This window comes from Corticium candelabrum, chromosome 10, assembly GCF_963422355.1.
Source record: "Corticium candelabrum chromosome 10, ooCorCand1.1, whole genome shotgun sequence".
NCBI lineage: Eukaryota > Metazoa > Porifera > Homoscleromorpha > Homosclerophorida > Plakinidae > Corticium > Corticium candelabrum.
Genome location: NC_085094.1, coordinates 5,607,885 through 5,630,477, shown reverse-complemented (window position 1 = coordinate 5,630,477; position 22,593 = coordinate 5,607,885). Strand labels below are relative to the sequence as shown.

Sequence of the window (22,593 nt, the reverse complement as noted above, 5' to 3'; positions counted from 1 at the left end):
GCCTAGTAGCGCGCGTGCAATAACAACTACCCAGAGAGCGTGCTTTACTAACGCAACCCGGACTGGGCAAAATTTGTTAATTAATTAATATGTCTCTTTACTAATAACACAACGTACTCTGTACAAATTGGTCAATAAAAATGTTATGCTGGTTTCGTAACTCGGTGTACAACACCTCATCTATTACTGTTGTTACTACATGTACTACTACTGTTCAAATTAGTAAATTCTTGAGGACATCCTTCGGTTGAACTGACACTAGATGCTCAAGAATTACCTACACCACACAATACAATGACAAGCTAGGGTAAAAAGAACAGTATTCATTGCCATAATGATATATACTGCATGCATGAAGCATAATTAATGTATATACGAATCACGATCAACATCACACACACACACACACACACACACACACACACACACACACACACACACACACACACACACACACACACACACACACACCATCATCATCATCATCATCATCATCTGAATACCAACATATCTAGGCAAAAATACCTTTGCCCTGTCAGTAACAGAATGAGGAACACCAGCTAGATGCGCTACATCAACGCCAAACGACTGCGAGCAAAGACCAGGCTACAAAACAAGCAACGAATCAGTAAGCTACATGTCCTAATAATTTTCAAAATTTTTGAAAAGGCAATACCACAACTCGATATGCAAACTGTATGCCTGAAGAGTTACGATTTGCGGTAACTTGATAACAGGCGGCATGCGACAATACTGACACTAGTTGTCCAAGTTCGCTATAATGAGTAGCAGACAAAGTCCTGCATTCTAAAAGCAACTTTAGATTAGCAACCAACCAATTCTGCAACACAAACAATTCTACGTGTTATGTTATGTAGATGTTCCAATACAGACCATGCTATTGCAAGACCGTCAGTTGTTGATGTCCCTCGACCTACAACAAACATCGGTGATCCCACACATGCAGAACAGAATAAGCAATCAGTAAAACAAACATACAAACAGCATCGCAAAGGCAAAATAATGTATACCAATTTCATCTAATATAACAAGTGACCGCGCTGTTGCCTGAGACAATATGGTAGCCGTCTCAACCATTTCAGTCATAAATGTCGACTGGTAGTTTGCCAAATTGTCACTTGCTCCAACACGAGCAAACAACCTATCTACAACACCAATCCTGGCTGACTGTGCAGGAACAAAACTCCCAATCTAACACAAAATTAATAACTGAGACAAATAATAACAGTAAAAAGAAATAAAAAAACCTGTGCTAGAATAGCTATCAAAGCATTCTGCCGAAGAAATGTACTCTTTCCTAAAAATTAGGGATTTCACGTGAGTGCTCAATTTGTTGATGGTATAGTACTTTACCACCCATATTGGGACCAGTAATAATCCACATTTGATTTGATGTCAAGTTGCAATCATTGCCAACAGATGAATCTACAACAAACAGTAAAGATAGTAAAATATCTTCTTGAATAGTTTGCCAAGCTTGAATATGAACCAGATACTTTCAGTTGGTCTAATAAGGTACTCAAACAAGTGAATCAATTTAGTAACGTCCAGAAATGAAAAGAACAAGCTGTTTGTACATGTACTACAAACTTGAGCTGAGCTGGTTTCATATCTCACCAAAAATGACAAACAAATCATTATTGCAAACAACGGAGATGCCATCTCAGAATGTACACATCAAAATCCTTTGAAAAAAAGTGACCAAAAGTAAGTGTAATTGTGTAAGTAGAAAACACAACAAGATCCAGTAAGACCTCAAAACATTATGATAAAATCACAACAAAATTGTGCTATTTACTCACTAATACGCAAAGTTTTATTAACATTTAGTATAATGTACTACTACTACCTTGCATCTGACCATTCTGTGATTAAGTCTTTTAAATTACCAGTAATTGATAAGCAAATGAAACTATACATACATAATTGCACCTACCAGACACTAACCTTCTTGCATAACATCAACTATGGGATGAACGCCACATTGCACGTCAAATTCAGTGCCAGCAGTAACTTCTGGTCGTGTATAACCCTTGAATGTAACAGAAAAGATCAGAAAAGATCACTGTAACAATAACGTGTAATACAACAGCAGACTATTACTCGTTCATGAGCAAGAATGGCTAATGAAGAAGCGACATCTAGTTCAGCAAGAGATGATGCTAAACGTCTAATAGCTGTGGCTACTTCTGTTACCTGATGTTGATCAAATTCATATGCATGAAAGTGTCAACTGCAGGAAGTTGTAAAAGTAAGGCACCTGATTGCAAAGACTTTCGACTGCTGCTTGTTCGCATTGCTGAAGACTGTCATTAAACTGTTGCCAACAATTGTTCAACTCTTGCAATTGTGTAGTGCTAAATAATCAGATATTAAATTGACAAATGCACCATCTAGTTCTAACACAAGATGTGTGCATGCATGCATGCATGTGTGTGTGTGTGTGTGTGTGTGTGTGTGTGTGTGTGTGTGTGTGTGTGTGTGTGTGTGTGTGCCTGCGCTCATGTGTGTTGTCAACTTGTTGCTGAAGAAAGATGCATACTGCACAAATTCATGCACTGCACACATATCAACACAAAATTCAAACGAGAATCGTACCTAAACCGAATTTTACTTGAAGTCTGATCAACTCTGATACACAAAAAATAACAAAATAAAGATAACATACATTACAGACTGACTAAAGTATCATTGCAAAGAACCTGATTGCTGCACATTCTGTTGGCATCTTTGACAAAAATTCACTTGCTGTCCGATGTCCCAATTCAATAACTCGTAAATAGGCCTTATGAGAAACAATAGCAAGTCGAGACAATCCAGACAAAGCTCTGCAAGGTATTCCCAAACGTACGATAAATAAACCCCTCTAAGTGTTGAAAATAGTAGTAGAGGTACCGATAATCTAGTGCCAACTTATCAACTGACATCTCATTTTCAACTATTTTCATACGTAGATCATCAATTTCTGAACAGTAGCCTGAGGAACAGCAAAATCCTGCAAACGTATAATAATTCAAGACGAAAAGTGAAGGATACCTGACATCAGCTTCTTCTCGTCACCAGCATCTTTAACAGATCTCTCAAGTTCAGACAGTAGTGGTTCAATTGGTTGCAAACCTTTCCACAATACAATAAATGGGCATCTTAATAAGCAACGGTGAGCTTACCAGTCAGGTGTGGTATAAGGCGTACATCGGGTTCTCCCAACATGTCAGTCAAGAGCATCTCACACAACTGGTCTATTCGCAAACACATACATAAAATGTCAGACGTAACAAATGCATGTGCTAATCACCTCCAACGGCCATCGAAAAATACAATAAATTTAGTTCTATTTCATTGCCCCTTCGTAATGATATCTATCAACACAGTTACTGGCCTACTTATCAAAACGGATTGTTAATAATGTATCATTCATACCTTTTGCAAAATTCGCTCTATGTCTGGACACGTCTTAAGAATAGATCGAGTTTCTGTTGCTAGATGTGGATTCTCATAGAAAAACTGAACGACATCCAGACGACTGTTCAAAAAAAGCGTATTAACATTAGAAAACAATGTGCTACTGTATGATAAAAAGCTCCATAAACTGTAGATGCACATAACAAACTGCTTGTACAAGTTGTGTGTTTGTGGTGTGTGTGTGTGTGTGTGTGTGTGTGTGTGTGTGTGTGTGTGTGTGTGTGTGTGTGCACGCACGTGTGTAAACGTATGCATATAATATGCACAAAAACTCACTTTCTGATTAAGTCAACAGAGAGTAGAGGAGCACTGTAACAAACAATCCTCATCACATCAATACAATACCCATAAAAATCCAAAAGATTTGCCTCAATCTTTGCTGTAACAACCGTCTGCCAGCTGCACTAACAGTTTTGTCTATACAGCCCAGTAGACTTCCACGTTTTGTTCCTTCACCTAGAGACCTAAACAAAATTGGTTAAAGCTAAACGAAGCTTCAATAATACAATCAATGTCTGCCTTGTCAATTCCAACGACCGCCTAGCACTGGCATCAATCGCCATGTGCTCTTGACTGGCATACTGACAAGGAGTGAGTAAAGGAGGAATATGCTCTCTCTGAGTATATCTAACATATTCAACAAGGATGTTTGCAGCCTGACACTACAATGAAACTCAGGCATAAGCAGTGCATACTGTTAATGAACTCACACACACCACACCTCTAATTCCGACATGTTGGTGTGCAAAGGCGAAAATGTGTTCATACATCTATAATCAAAATCAAACCTTAACTTATCGTTTTCAACTTCTTTAGTCACAAAACCTTGATGCAAACCAATCATTTGGCATTTCATTGACTGTTGCAGATCTCAGGTGAGCTCGAGTATGAGCAAGTCCAAGATCCAGGTTTCGTGACTTGGCAGGCGATGTTGCCATTATAGAAGACACGAAACCAGCTGGAGCAATAACCTGTAAATGACATATCAGACCAACAATCGTCTCTTGAAAAAAGTGAAATAACTAAAGTGCAAGACAACAACATGAGTACACACCAAAGATTAGCAATGTCAGTTTGAATTGAATTATTGTATTGTGCAGCACTGAACATTGAAAAGAGGCATCATATGGAGTTTGTGTGCAACATGAAACAACACTTGATCATATCATTGCCTACTTCATCATCCTTTCAACAATCATACAAACTAACCCTGAGGCAAAACGTCTCCAGTAATAAATTATTTGTCTCAATTCAGTACTGTTACTCAATTCCCCATTAAAACAAAACTACTAGGAACAAAACGTAACACTTCTTCTAACCACAACTGATCACATAATGCACAGCTCATACAACTGTAAAAACATACAGTAAATGTACCAAACGATAATGTTACAACATTGGTAGTCATACAGTACAATAATACGTACCTCTACGGGTTGAATTCTCTCAAGCTCTTCTCCAAGACTCTGTAGTGCACATATGCTTACCTATAGTACAAATGTTATCATACTGTAATGGTTAGGTCACTTGCAAATCAGGTAGAACAGAGTAAACCTTGAATTCACCGGTTGACAAATCCAGCCAAGCAAGACCAACTGAATCAGCAGGTCCAAATATAATTGCTAATAAGTACTGAGCTTCAGGATGAGATGGCTCAAGAAGAGTGCCGGGAGTTATCAACTGAACAACATGTCGATGTTTGAGGTTAGTTGTAGCAGGTAATCTAGAGAAAATATTTGGGCAATCTTACTTTCTAACTGATTTGATTGACTACAAGCTATCCGATTATAACCAGATTATGCAACCGACTAACACATGAACTACATACATCAATTCCAATGCCTCTCCCTTGACAGTTGATCATTATAAAAACAGTTTTTGTTTGTTCCAAACTTTTTAAGACTTAATGACAGCAAACAGGATTTAAAAAGTCAGTAAGACTCAGTAATAATAAGGATTACATTGAAACCAGTATTCTACAATTTTTTTCGTTCCACTAACAGTAACTGATAAATATATGTTGCCACTATTGCTTGAGGCCGCAGTGTCTGTCTCTTCGTGTAGTAAGTTGTTAGCAGCACACTGACGTAGATCTTTTCTCTTCGGCTTTTGCTAGCAAAAGTTGCTTGAAAACGTTGGTACTTCTTGATACTCTTACCCCATGTTGACAGAGATTTTTATGTAATTCGCTGAGTATCCTCCCATTTGCAGCAGTCGATGAAAACATGGTCAAATGTATCTTTTTGCGTGTTGCAGACCGAACACACCTCATCGTCACTTAGACCCAAAAAAAGTTTGTTCTGTGTTGGCAATACCCTATGCAACATTTTCCAAAATATGTCTTTTTGATATGATGTCATTGAATGCACTGATGGTATCGACCAGAGTTCTTTCTATTGCATCTCCGAAATTGACATAACAGCATTCCACCTCTCATAACAAAGGGGACTTTCTGTAAACGAGGCAAAATGTTCATAATCTATCTTCATTGAGACATCTTGTATTGGAGTAGAACTATCTCTATTCATAAATAAGTGTAGCTTCCGCATCCATTTATTCTGAAAACAGCATGATGCCTTTGGCAGTGTCCGCCAGTGCTGAGGAATGGCTCTGTCTAAAGCTGTATATACTGAATAAGACATCGTCTTTGATGGTGGTCTTGGTTTACTGTTATGTATCCGGACCTTGCCAGTGACGGATAGTATAGAGGCCGATTATGTTCATCTGTAATAAGAGCATTGCCCCACAGTGCTTCTGTACATGCTTCTTCATAGAAACGTGGTTTCACTGGCTTTCTTGTTCCTCCACATTTCTGCCACAGCTTTAGCAGATGATGGTAAAAGATGTTAGTACTGCCACAAGCCAACCTGATGGTTCCCAGTTAGTTGCACCGAAAGCTCGTATCCCTAACCTGTGTAAACCCCAATATTTTGGAACCAGTAGAAAGCATAATTCATCCAACCTGTATAAACACTGGCTGTGAATAACCTCATCACACTCTGGATTTAAATTGCATTTATCCTAGATGGGAGGTGTTATGCACCTAGTGCTCCAAAATCCTTTGATGCTATGCACACTCCACGCTTTGCAAGAAGTTGACACTCCTGCCAGACAAATGACCAGATTGCATTTTCTAACATTTTCATTAGGTGCTGTGGCATTGTAAAAACACATGCTGCATAATATACCTTGGACAGGGCAAATCTTTGCAGCACTTTGACTCTCCCGTAAATGGATAGATCTCTCTTTTTCCACACTGCTAATGCTGTTTGAAGTCTTTGTACGATATCCTTCCAGTTCGTCAACACCATATTGAAATAGGTTCTTGTGTATGTAAGTCCCAAAAATTCTTATGCTTTCTGAGGTCCAATCTATTTGTAACGGTGCATCTTGACATGAGTGCCAAGATTCTATCCATAATCGTTTTGACTTCATACGATTCAATCTTGCTCCTGCTGCCAGTTCATACAGTTGTAGCTCCTCATTGAGACCTGCAAAACCCTCGTTACTTGAAACAAAGCAAGTTGTATCATCTGCATATGCTGAAACTTTGACTGAGTGCGTTGTGTCTGGCACATGAATTCCTTCTAATCTTACATTTGCACGAATAGCTTTGGCCAAAGGTTCTGCGCTCAGCACATACAGCAGTGGTGACAATGGGCTACCTTGGCGTACTGTACTCCCCTTGTTGACAGTATCTTGGCGGTCAGGAAATTATTAACAATGACATGAGAAACTACATTGTGATATAGAGCCTGATCCAGGCAATAAAACTAGGACCAAAACCAAACTTCTCCAGTATAGTGAATAAATATTGCTAGTCAACTCTATCAAATGCCTTCGTTTGATCAAGAGAAATAACTGCAGCTGCAGTTTCCGTAGCTGCAGTTTCTGTAGCTTCACAGTGCTGAATGATGTCCCTGACTATGGCACAGTTGTCAGAGATAGTCCTCTTTAAATGCAGCAAGTCTGAATGGGGTGAATAAGTCGCGGTAGAACATGTTTGTTTGAGATGGTTGGCTTAAGCTCTAGAAATGATTTTACAATCCATATTCAAACGATTGATAGGCCTCCAGTTCAAGAGGCTCTCACGATTTCCACCCTTGTAAAGTAATCTAATAACACCCGTTCTTTGACTTGATGACAAAGATCCTGAGATGATGACAAAAAGCCGAGTTTCGTTGTTACTGGAGGAAGAGATTCTCTGTTCTTCTACACAGATCAAATGCAAGTGTCATTCTACACACGCTGTCGCGTCTTCTCCCAACAGAAGAGAAAGGATTTATGCTGGACAGTGCCATTCAAGGCGCTGTTCATTAGAATTGATCTTCAACTACTATTTGCATGCGTATAGTTTTAACTTGTAGTTTGTTGTAACCGTGATTCCACTGATCTGAACTGTCATGGATAATATTTTACTTTTAGTGTTCTGTATGTAGAGGTTTGTGTGTAATAAATGATGACAGACAGACAGTCAGACAGACAGACAGACAGACAGACAGACAGACAGACAGACAGACAGTCAGACAGATAGACAGACAATCAGTCAGATAGACAGACAGACAGTTGAAGAGACGTGTACCAATGACATCAGATCAAGTTTCCACATTCAACAAGAATAGCACATCTCTATACCTTGAAGTTGATTGGTCACAAACAGCAAGCTTGAATCCTTCCTGTACCAATGTCTTCACCCATTCATCCAGTGACCAAATAGGGAAGCCAGCCATGGGCACACCTTGCTTCTGTGTCATCCTCAACGACGTCCTGTTGCTCACAGTCACTGCATCATCTCCATAAAATTCGTAAAACTCTCCAACTTGAAATAGCAAAAGATAGTCTTTGTATTTCTCTTTGATTGCTCTAAACTGGCCAAACAAAGGTGTTGCTGCGCTCTCTAGGACTTCGGATGGTCGGACTATCTTCTTCTGCCGTGCAAGCTTAACTTGTCTGGTAAACATTAGCCTCACGTGAACGCATAAAGAAGAACGTAGTATAGATGTAGTCAGGAGAGAAAATCGTTGCCAACCGAGCATGTTGTCTAACTCAAGCTCCCGGATATAATAACCGCGCTAACTGTAGTGACTGCACGCTTCCAGTAAATCTAAACTGTCAAGATTTATTAGATTTACTGCATCGTGTAGCTTCTACTATAGCTATAAAAATATATAAATTGGAATTGGAATCTATCGTGATAGTACGCTAGGTCGCTGACAGTTTTTTTCTAGAATTTAACTTGAACCAAACTACCAAAACATTAGTTAGCTGGTTAATCAATAAATGGGAAAAAGAGGCTGCAGTGCAACATATTAGGCTGGAGACCTGCGGACGGTATCTACGTACTGTACGGACGGCTACGGCAGACGGGTCTACATGTACTGTACAGTACTCTGTAGGGTCTGGGTAGCGGTATCTACGTACGGGTACGCGGTACCGTGTAGATGTATATTATACATGCAATTGTTTATTATGTCTATAATAGTATTCATGTCGTATCTCGAGAGCAGATGCATCTTTTTTAAGCTTCCGGATTTCCGCTGCATGATCATGAGTAAACTAGCTAATATGGACGTTTGTACTGTCTAGTGTAACCAAAACAAATACGGGAACAAATCCTGCATGCGTTTAGCATATATGGCTGCTATAGAACTGAACTCTTTGTCTTCTTCAGCTGCAACACCCGGAGCTACCAAACCGCTTGCAAACACTGTATCACCGGTACCGTCGTTGCTGGAATTGGTGAAGGGTCCAACAGGACATGGACGAGCTGAGCGCATCAAACAACTTCTAAAAGATGGAGAAAAAGCAGATGTGAAGTCCGATAAAGATCGCACGTTGCTGCACATTTTGGCCCTTCGAACGCATCAGGCGCAGTCACCAGAAGAGCTTGAAGAAGACAATGATGGTATGGCAACAATTGTTCGGAATGCTAATAGGTGCAGTTTATGCATGCATTTACACACACACACACACACACACACACACATACACACACACACGCACACACACACACACACACGCACGCACACACACACGCACACACGCCACGCACACACACACACACACACACACACACACACACACACACACACACACGCCACACACACACACACACACACACACACACACACACACACACACACACACACACACACACACACACGCCACACACACACACACACACGCCACACACACACACACACACACACACACACACACACACACACACACACACACACACACGCCACACACACACACACACACGCCACACACACACACACACACGCCACACACACACACACACACGCCACACACACACACACACACACGCGCCACACACACACACACGCGCGCCACACACACACTCACACACACACACACACACACACACACACTACACACACACACACACACACACACACACACACGCCACACACACACACACACACACACACACACACACACACACACACACACACACACACACACACGCCACACACACACACACACACACGCCACACACACACACGCCACACACACACACACACACACGCCACACACACACACACACACACACACACGCCACACACACACACACACACACACACACGCGCGCGCGCCACACACACACACACACACGCCACACACACACACACACACACACACGCCACACACACACACACACACGCCACACACACACACACACACACACGCCACACACACACACACACACACACACACACACACACACACACACACACACACACACACACACACGCCACACACACACACACGCCACACACACACACACGCCACACACACACACACACACACACACACACACACACACACACACACACACACACACACACACACACACACACACACACACACACACACACACACACACACACACACACACACACACACACCACACACACACCACACACACACCAGTCGCTTGCGTCAATTAGTTTTGTTTCAGTTCTGGAGTGTCTTGTCCAAAAAGGAGCTGATGTGAACCATCTTGACAAAACTGGAATGACAGCACTTCATCTGGCTGTCAGAGGAAACGGGTCAGAAAAGATGATTCGAAACTTGATTGACAAGAAATGCGTAAACCAAGTTGACAACACGGGAAAGACAGCTTTAGATCATTTGGTAAGATGCTTAAAATCAGGAAAGAAGGTGTGACTGAGAGACAATACTATTGTTCTACAGCTTGCAGGCAATTTAATTGTCACAGTGGTACCTACACTACAATATAATTGGTCTGTTGGTTGGATTCATAGAGACAGACACACAACAGACTGACAGGCAGCTGGACAGGCAGACAAACTAACAGACAAGACAATTGCAGCGTGAATGCAAGGAGGGGAAGAGCAGACAGAAAGCAAACCTGCACCCCAACCACCCAAAGTGATGGTTAATTGAAGCTATCCTAACTCAAAATCTCTGTAGTTGTTCAGGTGGAATTTTTTGTCTCAGACAACCCTGGACACATTTGTCAAGGCAGGAGCAATACTGACAGAAAGAGATAATCAAGATCCTTTGTGTGCACCTTTAGTCATGATATGTGGGCGTCACACTGATGGTCACAACCTTCTGTTATCACTGTTTGATGAGCTTGAATCAAAGAATATTCAGAAGTACGCTGAACTGATGATTAAAGCAGCTGTATATTCTGGGTCTGCAGCGGCTGTAGAGGTATGATGTAACTCAAAACTGAATACTTGACACTCATGATAAGCCAAGAAGCACTTCTTTATAGTGTTACTGTTAAGCACACTAAAATATAAACAGTCAACAATTTTGCAATCACAAGAATTGACTAGTGTATTTTTCTAGCTGCTTTTAACCAAATTTGGAGAATCTGGTGATGGACTAAAATTTCTAGTGCTAGACGCTGCATCATCTAAGCATGAGGCTTATCAGAAGATAAATATTTTGATTCAGAATGGTATAGATCCAAAATGTTGTAATTCTAGTGGTTCAACCCTATTCCATGTGGCAGCAGCGTCTAGTTGTCCATCAGTAGAGTGCATAAAGCTTGCAGCGCAACTGGAGTTGAATGTCAACACAGTAGACATACGTGGCAACACACCACTTCACATTGCAACCACAAATCCATACGACCAAAGCTGTGATTGTGTCCAGTATTTGTTGGATATTAAGGCCAACCCAAATGCTGTCAATTCTGATAGTTGTACACCAATGGCCGGAGCTCTTGGCACACGATCACATGATAAAGTGATGAGTCTAGTCAAAAATGGGTGTCAACCTGTTGCAAGTGACTTTATAAATACACAATCTCCTGATGATATCCAAGCTTTCTTCCTGGACATGAATATGCTAGCCAAAGCAAGTGATCCCATTGGTCTTTTAGTTCAAGTGGCTTCACATTGCTGGCGTCTCAGTAACTCTGAAACAAGACATGATTTCAGAGAGAAGTGGAAGCAGTTGTGGGAAAGACTTGAAGATGAAAGTATGCTCTTAATAGAAGCTGCAGGCAATGGCAATGTTAGACCAAGATTTCTTCAGGTCCTCAGTGCACAGTCAATCTTCACTATAGTCAACATACGATGGTACAAGGTGAGGGTTGGTTTGTATCACCTATAGTCTGTTGTGTTCATAAATTTCTGCATAGTCACACTACATTACTATATAGGTTATTCATTTCTGTTGGTAATATTTATCATTCTGTTGATCCATCTTGCTTGTTCGCACAATAGTCTCTTTATCAAGTGAAGTACGGTTATTGCTATATTTCGTACACTCTTGGTGTGGTGATAAATGTTAACATATGATGAGCATTAATTGTAATTTGATAGTTTTTGAACCACCCTAACGTTATGAAGTGCCTAAGTGAAATTTGGTATGGTCAATTGGATGGTCAATCAAGCCCACAGGAAAGATCACAGCCACTTCGACACTATGCCTTCCTTTTAATACTGTTTCTTGTTCAGTCCATAGCTCTGCCCTTTCTGTTGGTAATTCATCTGCCATATCATGGCTGTAATTACAAACGTTGGCTCAACCATCTACTGGCTCCCCTTGGTGAAGTCCCAGTAATCACATTCATGGCAACATCCATCGGTTACGTCATATTTATTGCCTTGTTGATCGCAAGGGTATCCACCAATGGATATGAAAGCAGCATGACGCCTCTAGAGTGGATTATCTTTCTCTATGTATTGTCTCTGATTGCGCAGGAGGTCAGACAGATCCAACAGCAATATAAACATGGGCTCTATTTCACTCGTCAGACTAATTGTACTGACATACTAATGTTATTGCTGTTCAGTACTTACTATGTTCTTCGCTGGATTGGCTTCTACTCTGATAATGAACCATTGATGGAAGTACTTCGTGCATCAGACCACATATTTGGATTTGCAGTCATTATGGCCTGTCTCCGAGTACTGACCTGTTTTCATGTCCATCCTGTCCTGGGACCAATTCAGGTGTCATTTGTCAGAATTATGAAACAAGTCATATTCTTCTTGATCATACTGGGAGTGTTTCTTCTTTCATTCGGACTTGGAATCACAAATATCTACAACGCTGGCCTCTACTCTAATAAAGGCAGCCTCCCGCCAGCTACCAGTGGGTAAGTTTCCTGTTTGCCAGTTTGTTTGCATCTGTAAATAACACTGCCATAATCATCATCATAATCACCAAAAACATTTTGTTGTACACAGGCTGTGGCCTTCCCTGAGAAGCTTGTACTGGGCCTTGTTTGGACTGATTGATCTAGATGAATTTTCCAATAGTGAGCTGCTTGATAGAAATGCCGAAACAGCTGTTGGCAAGGTTGTTCTTGCTCTGTGGTTGCTGCTGTCGGTCATCGTTCTCTTGAATATGCTGATAGCTCTTGTTACAAAGGCCTTTGAAGACACACAGGTTACTTCAATTGTGTTAAAATATATACCTTCGTATAAATAGAAGACCACATCTCTTCTCAGGATAATGCAGAAATAGTTTGGAAAAAAGCATATGTCCGCGTCATTGAAGACATCACTTGCTCTCCCTCTTTTCCTATTCCCTTCAACTTATTCTACATTACTGCTGAAACTATTTACTTTTTGTTTCAGCATCAACCAAATTGTGTAAGTATAGGGCATTGAAATGCCAATCAGCATTAGTCTCCATGCTATATAATTTCTCATGTCCTGCTCTCCAGAAGGATAATGAATTAGTTGATGAACAACGAGACTTGCTTGAGAAGGAGAGGTACAGGTCATTAATGGTAGAGCAGTATCTCATGACTAAAGTAAGCAAACTTAGTTTCATGATTTTTTTGCATGGTGGTGGTGTTGAATTGTAATGTATTTTACAGGCCAAAGCCAACAAAAACACAGATACCATTGGTTCATTGCATCAGCTGTTGAGTGACATGCAAGAGCAGATTGAATGTCGTCTGAATATTATACAACAAAGAGTAGACAACATGACAAATCTGTTGGTAAAAAATGAACTTTGACTTGATGTCCAGAAGATAAAACAAACCCTTGCTTTAACATTTGTTCCTTTGTGCACTTTGCATTAGTCAGTGGCACTGGTTTTTAACTGCTTATGCATCAGCATTATTGCAAGCTACAAAGTGCAAAAATTTTAATTACCGCACTAAATTTTTTGATTGATTGTAATCAAATAAGTTGTATTCATCTGAAGCCAAGAAAGTTGAGCTGTATGTTGTGCAAGTGTGCATACGTAGACTTGCCTAACTTCACATTTAGCTAACTTGATCACAACATGCAATGTTGACAAACACATGGATGTTTGCTGTTGTCCTTAATTAATTAAAGGCATTGTCTCATCGTCCTGTAGCTTAGATTGGAGTAAGCTGCCCATAGTAGCCCCTACGCTATTCTTCCTGCATGGAAGGAGTAATACAATCGCTGAAGTTGCATTAGCTGAGCATGTGTTCCTTCTTCAATAAGTTGTCCTTCTCTCATAACTGCAATCTTATCTGCATGTTCAATAGTAGCTAAATGATGAGCAATCACGAAGCAGGTTCTGCCCTGTCGAGCTCTATCAAGAGCCTCTTGCACTACCTGGGGTAGATGCACACAGCTGATTACTTATTCTACTGCACTAAACGTATCTAAGCTAGTTGTCTATGTCTGTCTGCGTCTCTGACTGTCTGTCGAATACACACATTGTCGTATAGGTATATCACACTAACAAGCTTGTACACATCCTGTTAGAAGTAACTAACCTTTTCACTTTCACTGTCAAGTGCTGAGGTTGCTTCATCCAAGAGTAGGATCTTGGGTTTACGGATTAAAGCTCGAGCAATAGCTATTCGTTGCTTTTGACCACCAGACAACTGTCTTCCTTTCTCACCCAACAATGTATCATACCCATTTGGCAAAGAGACGATGAAAGAGTGGATATTAGCAGCAGATGCTGCATCTTCGACCTCTTGTTGGGAGACTTGCCGTGAGTGATCACCATATGCAATGTTTTCTCGAATACTACGTGCAAACAGCACTGGCTCCTGACTAACTAGAGCCATCTGAGAACGAAGGTACTTCACATTGAAATTATGGACATCGCAACCATCCACTTGCTATACAAAGACATAAATACTTATTAGAATTAGCCCGGATATCTGGGCCTCGGGTAAAAAGCTATTGAAGACAACAAATTAGTATACATGAAGTACACTTATAGATAGAACAATTGAAGAATCAGACCAAAAAGTGCTCATGCATTAGTAGGTTTGGAACTAATGTATCACTGTGAATTTAGGTACTATTATGGTTGCTCAATCATCACTATCTCTGTAGTAATCAATCACATCTACTTGAACTTCTGCCAAAAAGTGTCAATTTGCAACTGTCAATTGCAATGCAAGGAGTGAAAAATCCATACAAGCAAGCATGATATCTTACTCACCAATCTCCCCATATGAGCATCATAGAACCTTTGCAACAGTTGAATGCATGTGCTCTTTCCGCAACCACTTGCTCCAACAATTGCTACAGTCTGGCCTGCTTCTGCAGTAAGATTCATCTTATTCAACACAATAGTCTTGACACGCGATGGATATGCAAACGAAACTTCATTGAAACAAACACGGCCAGCAATTTCCTAAATACAATTATTCGCTTAGTCAGTTTGGCACTGCACAAATTACTTCATTTGCTCACTGTGTGCACGCCATCTTTACAGTCAATATTGATAAGTGGTTTCGAATTAATGTACTCAAACACCTGAGCTGCAGCCAAACGAGCTTGGGCAGCATCAGAAGAAAGAGCCAATGCCTGACCAATAGACAAAGCACCAAACACAAGACAGCCAAACACACTGCATTTACACAAGCATAGTCAATCAAGACAACTCAATTTTTATATTTCAGTTATACCATCACTTACACTAGCACATCGTTGAATGCCAATTCATGGAACTCTTCAATTTCCCATACTCCAAATCGAAACACTACTGCAGCAGCAAAAAACAGCATTGCCTCAAGCAAGCCATTCAAAAAACCCACCAAATAATTTCGAACAGAAGCAACTGCAAACGGCTTCTTCAAAAGGTCACTATATCTCTGCAGTAGTCTATCCTCACTTGTCAGTTGTGCAACTGTTTGTATGTTGGCTATAGCCTCAACAGCCAAACTGTTGGCTAATTCAATGTTTTCTTGTATAGTTCTCTCATATTGTGCTAAAACCTTGAACTGGACAACACCAATAATGACCAAGATGGGTGCTAATTCAAGCATCACAAACGTCAGTGGCCAATTAAAGATAAAAGACACAGTGAAAGTAGTTAACACTGTTACAAATGATTGGCCAATTGAAATTATTTGACCTCCAGGACCCTACACAAAAAACTTGTGCTAAGATACTAATGGAATTGACACTTGTTTTTATCAGTTTGTAAAACTTGCAATTTTATATATAAACATATTTAATTAAATAATAGTCTAAAGTCTGCTAAACAAATAAAAAATAAAAAATAAAAAAAGTAAATAATAAAAACATAACTGCAACTGCAATAAACATACAATTTTTTGATGTAAAGGATACACACAACCTTCTTTTGAAAACAAACACGTACTATGTCTATATCTGCATAACTGCAAAAGTGTATCTGTACCACAGTGTGGACTCAACAACTATGACTTGACTTGGGTTTCTGATACATGCAAACACATACAGTATGTAGACACCATACAAAGGAGTATAACTGTGTGAGTTTACTAGACAACATACTTACTGGCTTTATTTCTGCTGCATCATGAGCCAGACGAGAACAAACAAGACCAACAGAATGACACGAATTATCAAACCAAGCAACATCCTAAAGCCAAACAGTATCAACAATAATTCAACAAACAACTATTCATTTCTAATTAATTGGTTTATTAAATAAAGAGTATACTTGTTGAAGAACACCTCGAAACGCCATCACCCTTATTCGACTGATCAAATGCTCACTAGCATGTCCCAGACAATAGTTCTGTATAGAATCAATGCAACTGAAGATGTCTAGACAATGAAGAAAGTGTAATTATTGATAATTTCATACCTTTAAACACTCAGCCAGCCCAGCTACAACTCCAATTCCAACTAACACAGATGACCAAGTAATCAGCTGGCTTTCAATAGCACTGCATGTCTTAGTAAAGGTCTATACAAAAAACTTTCATGTTGCACAAAGCCATTTCACCAACCAGACAGCATTGTAATACCTGTAAAACCTCAGCAAAAACATATGCAAAGATAGGCATAACAATCCCAGCAACAATAGCACTAACACTGCCCCACAGTAGACACTGCCATTCAGAAATATTCAACTTAATCAACTGCATTAGAGAAGGTGGTAGTGGCTGTGATTCATTACCAGCTGGTTCATTACCAGCTGGTTCATTGTCATTACCCTAAATGTTTAGCATTCAAATTGCATGACCAAAATTTAATTTGTATACTGTGTACCACTTGTATAGCAAACGTAGTTGACTGACGAGAAAGAAGTCTACAGTTTAAAGACTCTTGACCTCGACTGGCTCTGTCCAATGTATTACGACTGATTCTAGATGGTCTGTAATAACTGGATCCACCTGGAACACGAAAGCTTTTGTTTCTTTCTGGTCGTTGTTTTATTGACACTTTCCTTGATTGCTGTCTGAAAGTTTGAAACCTTTGAACAAAAGCTGACTGAAAATGCACAACGTCACACAATCTCTGCCACAAGTCTCTAGCACTGGGTTCCGCGTGTGCTGTAACTAAACAATACAACAAATGAAACAAAATTAATGTAGTACTAAACAGCCAGGATTAGAGTTTAAATACCAAATCATTTACTGTACAAGTAGAAATTGGCAAAGTAATTGATACGTTGCACGTGTTTTGTTGCATGTACGAAAATAATTATATGTGATATTCTAAACCTACATTCTCAACATTTGTAACTAAATGTCCTTACCTAGTCTTCCATACTTTTTACAGTCAGTCTCTTAATTAATTCATTTGAAGTCAGTGCATGTAACAAACATACACCCTTAGCAAGACCGTTGTTTAATTTTATGCAATAAAGAACTCTTTCTGTTACTGTAGTATTGTTGAAACAACTCATTCCATCATTCTGGCAGTTGAGAAAACAATGACTCTTTCTAAACCCACAAAACTACAGTACTGTATAATAAACAAATCAGTCATAACTGCAGAAAGTCATTGGTTCAATTCAATTTCTACTTGTTGGTCAATTTAAATGTATTTTTGTATGTATACAACATTCTGACCTTCACCAGTGCTGTGGTGTAAATGATTCTGTAACAGAGTATCATAATCATCATACAACAATTTACAAACAAACATACTGTTTCTACCTGTGAAGCGATCAAACTATAATATGCTCCTTTCTTGGCCATCAACACACCATGTGATCCCATCTCTTCTATCACACCATTAACAATAACTGCAATTTTTGTTGCTTTCAAAACTGTAATCAGTCGATGAGCAATCACTACAGTTGTCCTTCCTTTCTGTGCTCTATCCAATGCATCCTGCACAAGCCCTTCATTATTACTGTCAAGAGCAGATGTTGCTTCATCCAATAGCAGAACTTTGGGATGGTTAACTAACGCACGAGCAATGGCAATGCGCTGCTTCTGACCACCCGACAGAAGTGATCCAGCAGCTCCAACTTGTGTATCGTATTGCTACAAAAAGTTCACAGATTTTTAATTCTTTAGAAAACAGACAAACCTTTTAACTTTCATTGCCTCAGGTAATGACTTAATAAAGTCATGTACATTAGCAGCTTTGGCAGCTCTGACAATGTCTGCAAATGAGACATCTGGATGGCCATATCGAATGTTCTCAGCAATAGTGGTTGCAAACAGCACAGGCTCTTGACTGACAACACCAATTTGTTTTCGCAGCCAATGCACATTCAATGATTTCAAATTGTGCTGATCCAGATATATCTACAAAAACACTACAATGCACAAGTTACATACATGCATATAAAAATGTTCATACAACCAGCTATTTTTAAATAGTTATTGTAGCTATTTACAAACTTAATCTTTTCTATAGTTACAGATATAACCTCTCCTGTAGTTGGGTCATAAAACCTCTGAATTAGTTGAACAATTGTACTTTTTCCTGAGCCACTTGGACCAACTAGTGCCAGAGTTTCACCACTTTTAATGGTCAAATTTATGTCAGTCAGAACCTGCAATACCAGCAAACAATCATAAACAATATAAAAGTAACTTCTTCCAATCCAGTTTACATTGCATTGTTTTCAACTATTTGATTAGCTAACCTGTTTATCTGGTCTTGCAGAATATGAAAAAGATACATTTCCAAATTCAAGATCTCCATTTAGTTTGTCTTCAGCTACTGTGCTTCCTTCAGCAGACAATGAATCAATTTTTGGTTTCTGCAAACATTTCGTGTATCTTTCTCGTGACAAAACTGCACTGCTCCCAAATCTAACGTACCAGACTTATTATGCTGAACACACTGACAGCAGCACCTTTGGCTGCTGAAACCATTTCGACACTTGGTACAATATTTCCCAAAGCAAATGCAGCACGAAGAACAGCTATAAATGCCTAGAAAATGCAACACAAAATAAATAGTTTCAAGACGTCTTAACAGCCCCAATTTAATGTAAACATGGCTGTACATTTGACAACAATACATGCTGAACAAATTTTGTTATAAGCACAGAACTGCATGTTCCAACCAAACAAGAATGTAGACAACACTGCTATATCCTGAACAGTTCATAATAACCAGTTAGCCTGCTATACGACAAAAAACTGATTAGTCCAATACTTACAAACCGTATGTGCTACAAAACACCAAAATAGTAATGCATATTGTATGTAAGATAGGAAACTGAAACTTGGTTTCTTAAAGGGAGCATATTGCTCTGTAAAAGCTTTAGTAAGCCAAACCATTCATGTTTTCAATAAGTTGGTGCTTTTAGAAATATAAAATTTTGTGTGATTATGAATATGTGTATGTCTGTAATGTAGTATTTTTCGAAGAGAACTGAAACATGATCTTGGGTGCAGTAGAAGATATATTATTTTCTTATAATCTCTTAAGAATTTGTACTTTCACATGCCCAACCTTCGACAACAATTGTATTTGCACAAAGACAATCCAGTATTGATCAGAAATTTGCCTTACTATCAATTTTTTTCCAGCTGATGCCGATTCAGTTCGAACAAGATATCCAATATACCTATGCACAACATACATAGCAAATTAGAACAAATGACACACATTGATGGTTATTTACAATAGCTTCAAATACTAACCAAAAAGCCAATGCACACGTGCCAAACACAAGAAAATACATGACGCCCACTACAACACTTAATATGAGAGTATTCAACCGTGAGACACGTTGAGCATCAACTACTGCAGACTCATACCTACACATACACATGACGATGATGTACTGTACCTTATTAGTACACCCATAACTTTAGGTCACAAAAAAAGTCTGACTTTGTGTGATGTTCATCAGTCATTTTATTACCTCTTTGCTTCTAATTCTTCGCCTCCAAATGAAATAACTGTTCGAATAGATGATATGGCCTCCTCAGCGGTGCTGTCAGCCTTAGCATATGCCTTCTGCTCATTGGTTGCATTAGTAACAACAAACTATAAATGCACACTGTTGGCATATCCAGACAACCAATTAATGCAAGAGTTAACAGAAACATTAACACAAAAAATACTGCGGCACGTATGTATCAACAGCATTCAGACTGGTAACTACACCGTTTACATAAACCTGCTAATTACAAACCTTAGACATTGTAGCTACAATAAAAGCCAGTACAGGAGTGACTGAGAGTACAATTAGAGAAAGCCTCCACTCAATGACAATCCCAAGAATAATACCTCCAATGCAAGTTGTTAGACTGTTTACCAAAGAGCCAATGCCGTCACTAATGCCATCATAAATTTTGTCCATGTTTCTAAATGCAAAGTTGATAGTATTCCATGTCTACAAATAAAACAAATAGAAGGCAAACAAACAGACAAACAGACAGACAGACGGACAGACAGACAAACAGACAACCAGATATAGGTCCATAAGCAGGTAAGTTCCTTACACAGTGAGATGAGATGTTAACTCTCCTGGATCTGTGGTATCAAACCATCCCATGTCCTGTCTCATGACAGCTTGAAAAAATGTCTCTCTTATTCTCTTTGTTTGTTGCTCTGCAACCATGCCAAAAGATGACATATACACCAAATAAGAAATCCACACAACAAATCCCGCAATTGAAAATTGGATAGCAGCCTTTTCAACTTCATCAACCAAGTCAAGATCAAGTGCACAAACAGACTCTGCTCCTTCTAAGATGCACTGCTCTGCTGTGGTAGTATTGCTAATGGCAGCTCGAGCTTGCAAAAGCAAAGCCGTGTAACAAAGAAATGAATCAAGCATAGTTCCAAACGTGTAAGCCAACATAGGCCATCCCAAACCAGCAGCAATAGCAAAGAAAATTCCAACAACAACCAGACAAACATTTTTGGCATTCGCAAATTGAAACTATACAACACAACTGATATAACTACTTTAGAGAACAAAAAATTGTTACATCTGCACCAGCTGAAATAGGGACACTCTTGTCATAGACTCAGAAAATCTTGTTCTAACATGTTGATCATTTTTGCCCATCCTAAATCATACCAAGAACAGTCGTCACCCATAATCTTACTTGACACTGAAAGCCTGCAAGCAATCAAAGCAATCTACATGTTCATCTACCAGTTGTTTATCTTCACATTAGAAGCATCTCTGCCATTTATTGGTTCCACAGTCAGGTGGGTTTGACTAGCGATGCTGAAAAACATCGTCGATAGTGATTAGTGAACAATGTATGGCAATAGAGCAATGTACATCTTGGCAATGAGGTATGTTGAAATGTTGCATGGTACCTTTAGAAGTGAAATAACTATACTGTACTGTAGTGGGTTCACAATGTACAAACCCTCTACTTAGTTAATTAATAGACTGGAAAAACGCTATCTCTATAAGTATACATAAGAACACAACCAAAATGAAGTCTTTAGCCAAAAATAGAACTATAGCAACGTAATTCTATATATTTGCAATACTTTCTAATATGACTTGTACTTCTAGTTTGAATGCTTATCTTCCGCATGACTAGCTGTTCCACTTGTACTCCTGAAGACTGAATGTGTTTCCCTAGTTTGTTGGCATGGTTGCCATGTTTGTACCTTGCTGTAACACCTTTTTATTGTATAGAACCCTATGGTGACGACATGTTCACAAAAGCAGTTGCTAGGTGATCTCTTCTCACCTCTCTGACTACATGCTTCACAACTAAAATTAATGAAGTAACAGACTTACAAGATTAGTCTTCCAAAAAGCAAACAGTGCCACAGCTTCAGCTGATGGTAGATTTGTAGTAATGTGATCTCAAATCTGTACTCTGACAGTTCACACTGACTTCTCGTTGTGTATGTTCCAGCTCTCTGTTAGCTACATCTTCTTTTTAAGTGCATACTGCTGAACAAAGGTTGCAGTTGCAGTTTTAGTACATTTTCCATGTACATTAGAGTACAGTGTACCACTTATTCGAACAGGTTT

The 22,593-nt window shown here is 39.4% G+C and overlaps 3 protein-coding genes and 1 long non-coding RNA gene across 5 annotated transcripts; 1 reads left to right on the top strand and 3 right to left on the bottom strand.

Moving 5' to 3' along the window:
- Nucleotides 1-72: 72 nt before the first annotated feature.
- On the bottom strand, nucleotides 73-8,523 carry LOC134185641 (DNA mismatch repair protein MutS-like). Of its 2 annotated transcripts, none has more exons than XM_062653477.1 (25): nucleotides 8,119-8,523; nucleotides 5,038-5,206; nucleotides 4,911-4,970; nucleotides 4,309-4,454; nucleotides 4,205-4,253; nucleotides 4,003-4,145; nucleotides 3,852-3,947; nucleotides 3,760-3,792; nucleotides 3,442-3,544; nucleotides 3,317-3,380; nucleotides 3,189-3,260; nucleotides 3,058-3,138; nucleotides 2,917-2,998; nucleotides 2,724-2,849; nucleotides 2,620-2,652; nucleotides 2,282-2,378; nucleotides 2,125-2,217; nucleotides 1,969-2,053; nucleotides 1,375-1,446; nucleotides 1,269-1,318; nucleotides 1,032-1,212; nucleotides 863-934; nucleotides 677-807; nucleotides 526-606; nucleotides 73-277 (listed from the first exon to the last, which is right to left on the bottom strand). In XM_062653477.1, the coding sequence occupies exons 1-25, from the start codon at nucleotides 8,517-8,519 to the stop codon at nucleotides 215-217; spliced, it is 2,583 nt and encodes an 860-aa protein (XP_062509461.1). In that variant the 5' UTR covers nucleotides 8,520-8,523; the 3' UTR covers nucleotides 73-214. The 2 variants fall into 2 exon arrangements, with proteins under 2 accessions (XP_062509461.1, XP_062509462.1); XM_062653478.1 differs by lacking the exon at nucleotides 8,119-8,523 and adding an exon at nucleotides 5,234-5,312 and having other exon boundaries at nucleotides 5,038-5,163.
- A 594-nt stretch (nucleotides 8,524-9,117) lies between these two features.
- Nucleotides 9,118-14,012, top strand: LOC134185320 (short transient receptor potential channel 6-like). Its single transcript, XM_062653101.1, has 8 exons — nucleotides 9,118-9,388; nucleotides 10,469-10,644; nucleotides 10,945-11,190; nucleotides 12,315-13,093; nucleotides 13,185-13,386; nucleotides 13,449-13,592; nucleotides 13,667-13,756; nucleotides 13,823-14,012. Exons 1-8 carry the CDS (start codon nucleotides 9,118-9,120, stop codon nucleotides 13,964-13,966), a joined length of 2,052 nt encoding a protein of 683 aa, XP_062509085.1. The 3' UTR covers nucleotides 13,967-14,012.
- Nucleotides 14,013-14,110: 98 nt separating this feature from the next.
- Nucleotides 14,111-20,889, bottom strand: LOC134185318 (ATP-dependent translocase ABCB1-like). The gene is made up of 20 exons (XM_062653100.1): nucleotides 20,776-20,889; nucleotides 20,503-20,627; nucleotides 20,279-20,395; nucleotides 20,088-20,202; nucleotides 19,448-19,561; nucleotides 19,270-19,386; nucleotides 19,051-19,176; nucleotides 18,722-18,925; nucleotides 18,326-18,658; nucleotides 18,239-18,266; nucleotides 17,433-17,722; nucleotides 17,189-17,377; nucleotides 17,026-17,127; nucleotides 16,879-16,956; nucleotides 16,714-16,797; nucleotides 15,867-16,315; nucleotides 15,642-15,798; nucleotides 15,388-15,582; nucleotides 14,705-15,058; nucleotides 14,111-14,540 (listed from the first exon to the last, which is right to left on the bottom strand). Exons 1-20 carry the CDS (start codon nucleotides 20,782-20,784, stop codon nucleotides 14,346-14,348), a joined length of 3,381 nt encoding a protein of 1,126 aa, XP_062509084.1. The 5' UTR covers nucleotides 20,785-20,889; the 3' UTR covers nucleotides 14,111-14,345.
- On the bottom strand, nucleotides 19,542-20,367 carry LOC134185445 (uncharacterized). Its single transcript, XR_009970781.1, has 3 exons — nucleotides 20,279-20,367; nucleotides 20,148-20,202; nucleotides 19,542-19,561 (listed from the first exon to the last, which is right to left on the bottom strand). It is a non-coding gene; the product is annotated as an uncharacterized LOC134185445 (long non-coding RNA).
- Nucleotides 20,890-22,593: the final 1,704 nt, after the last annotated feature.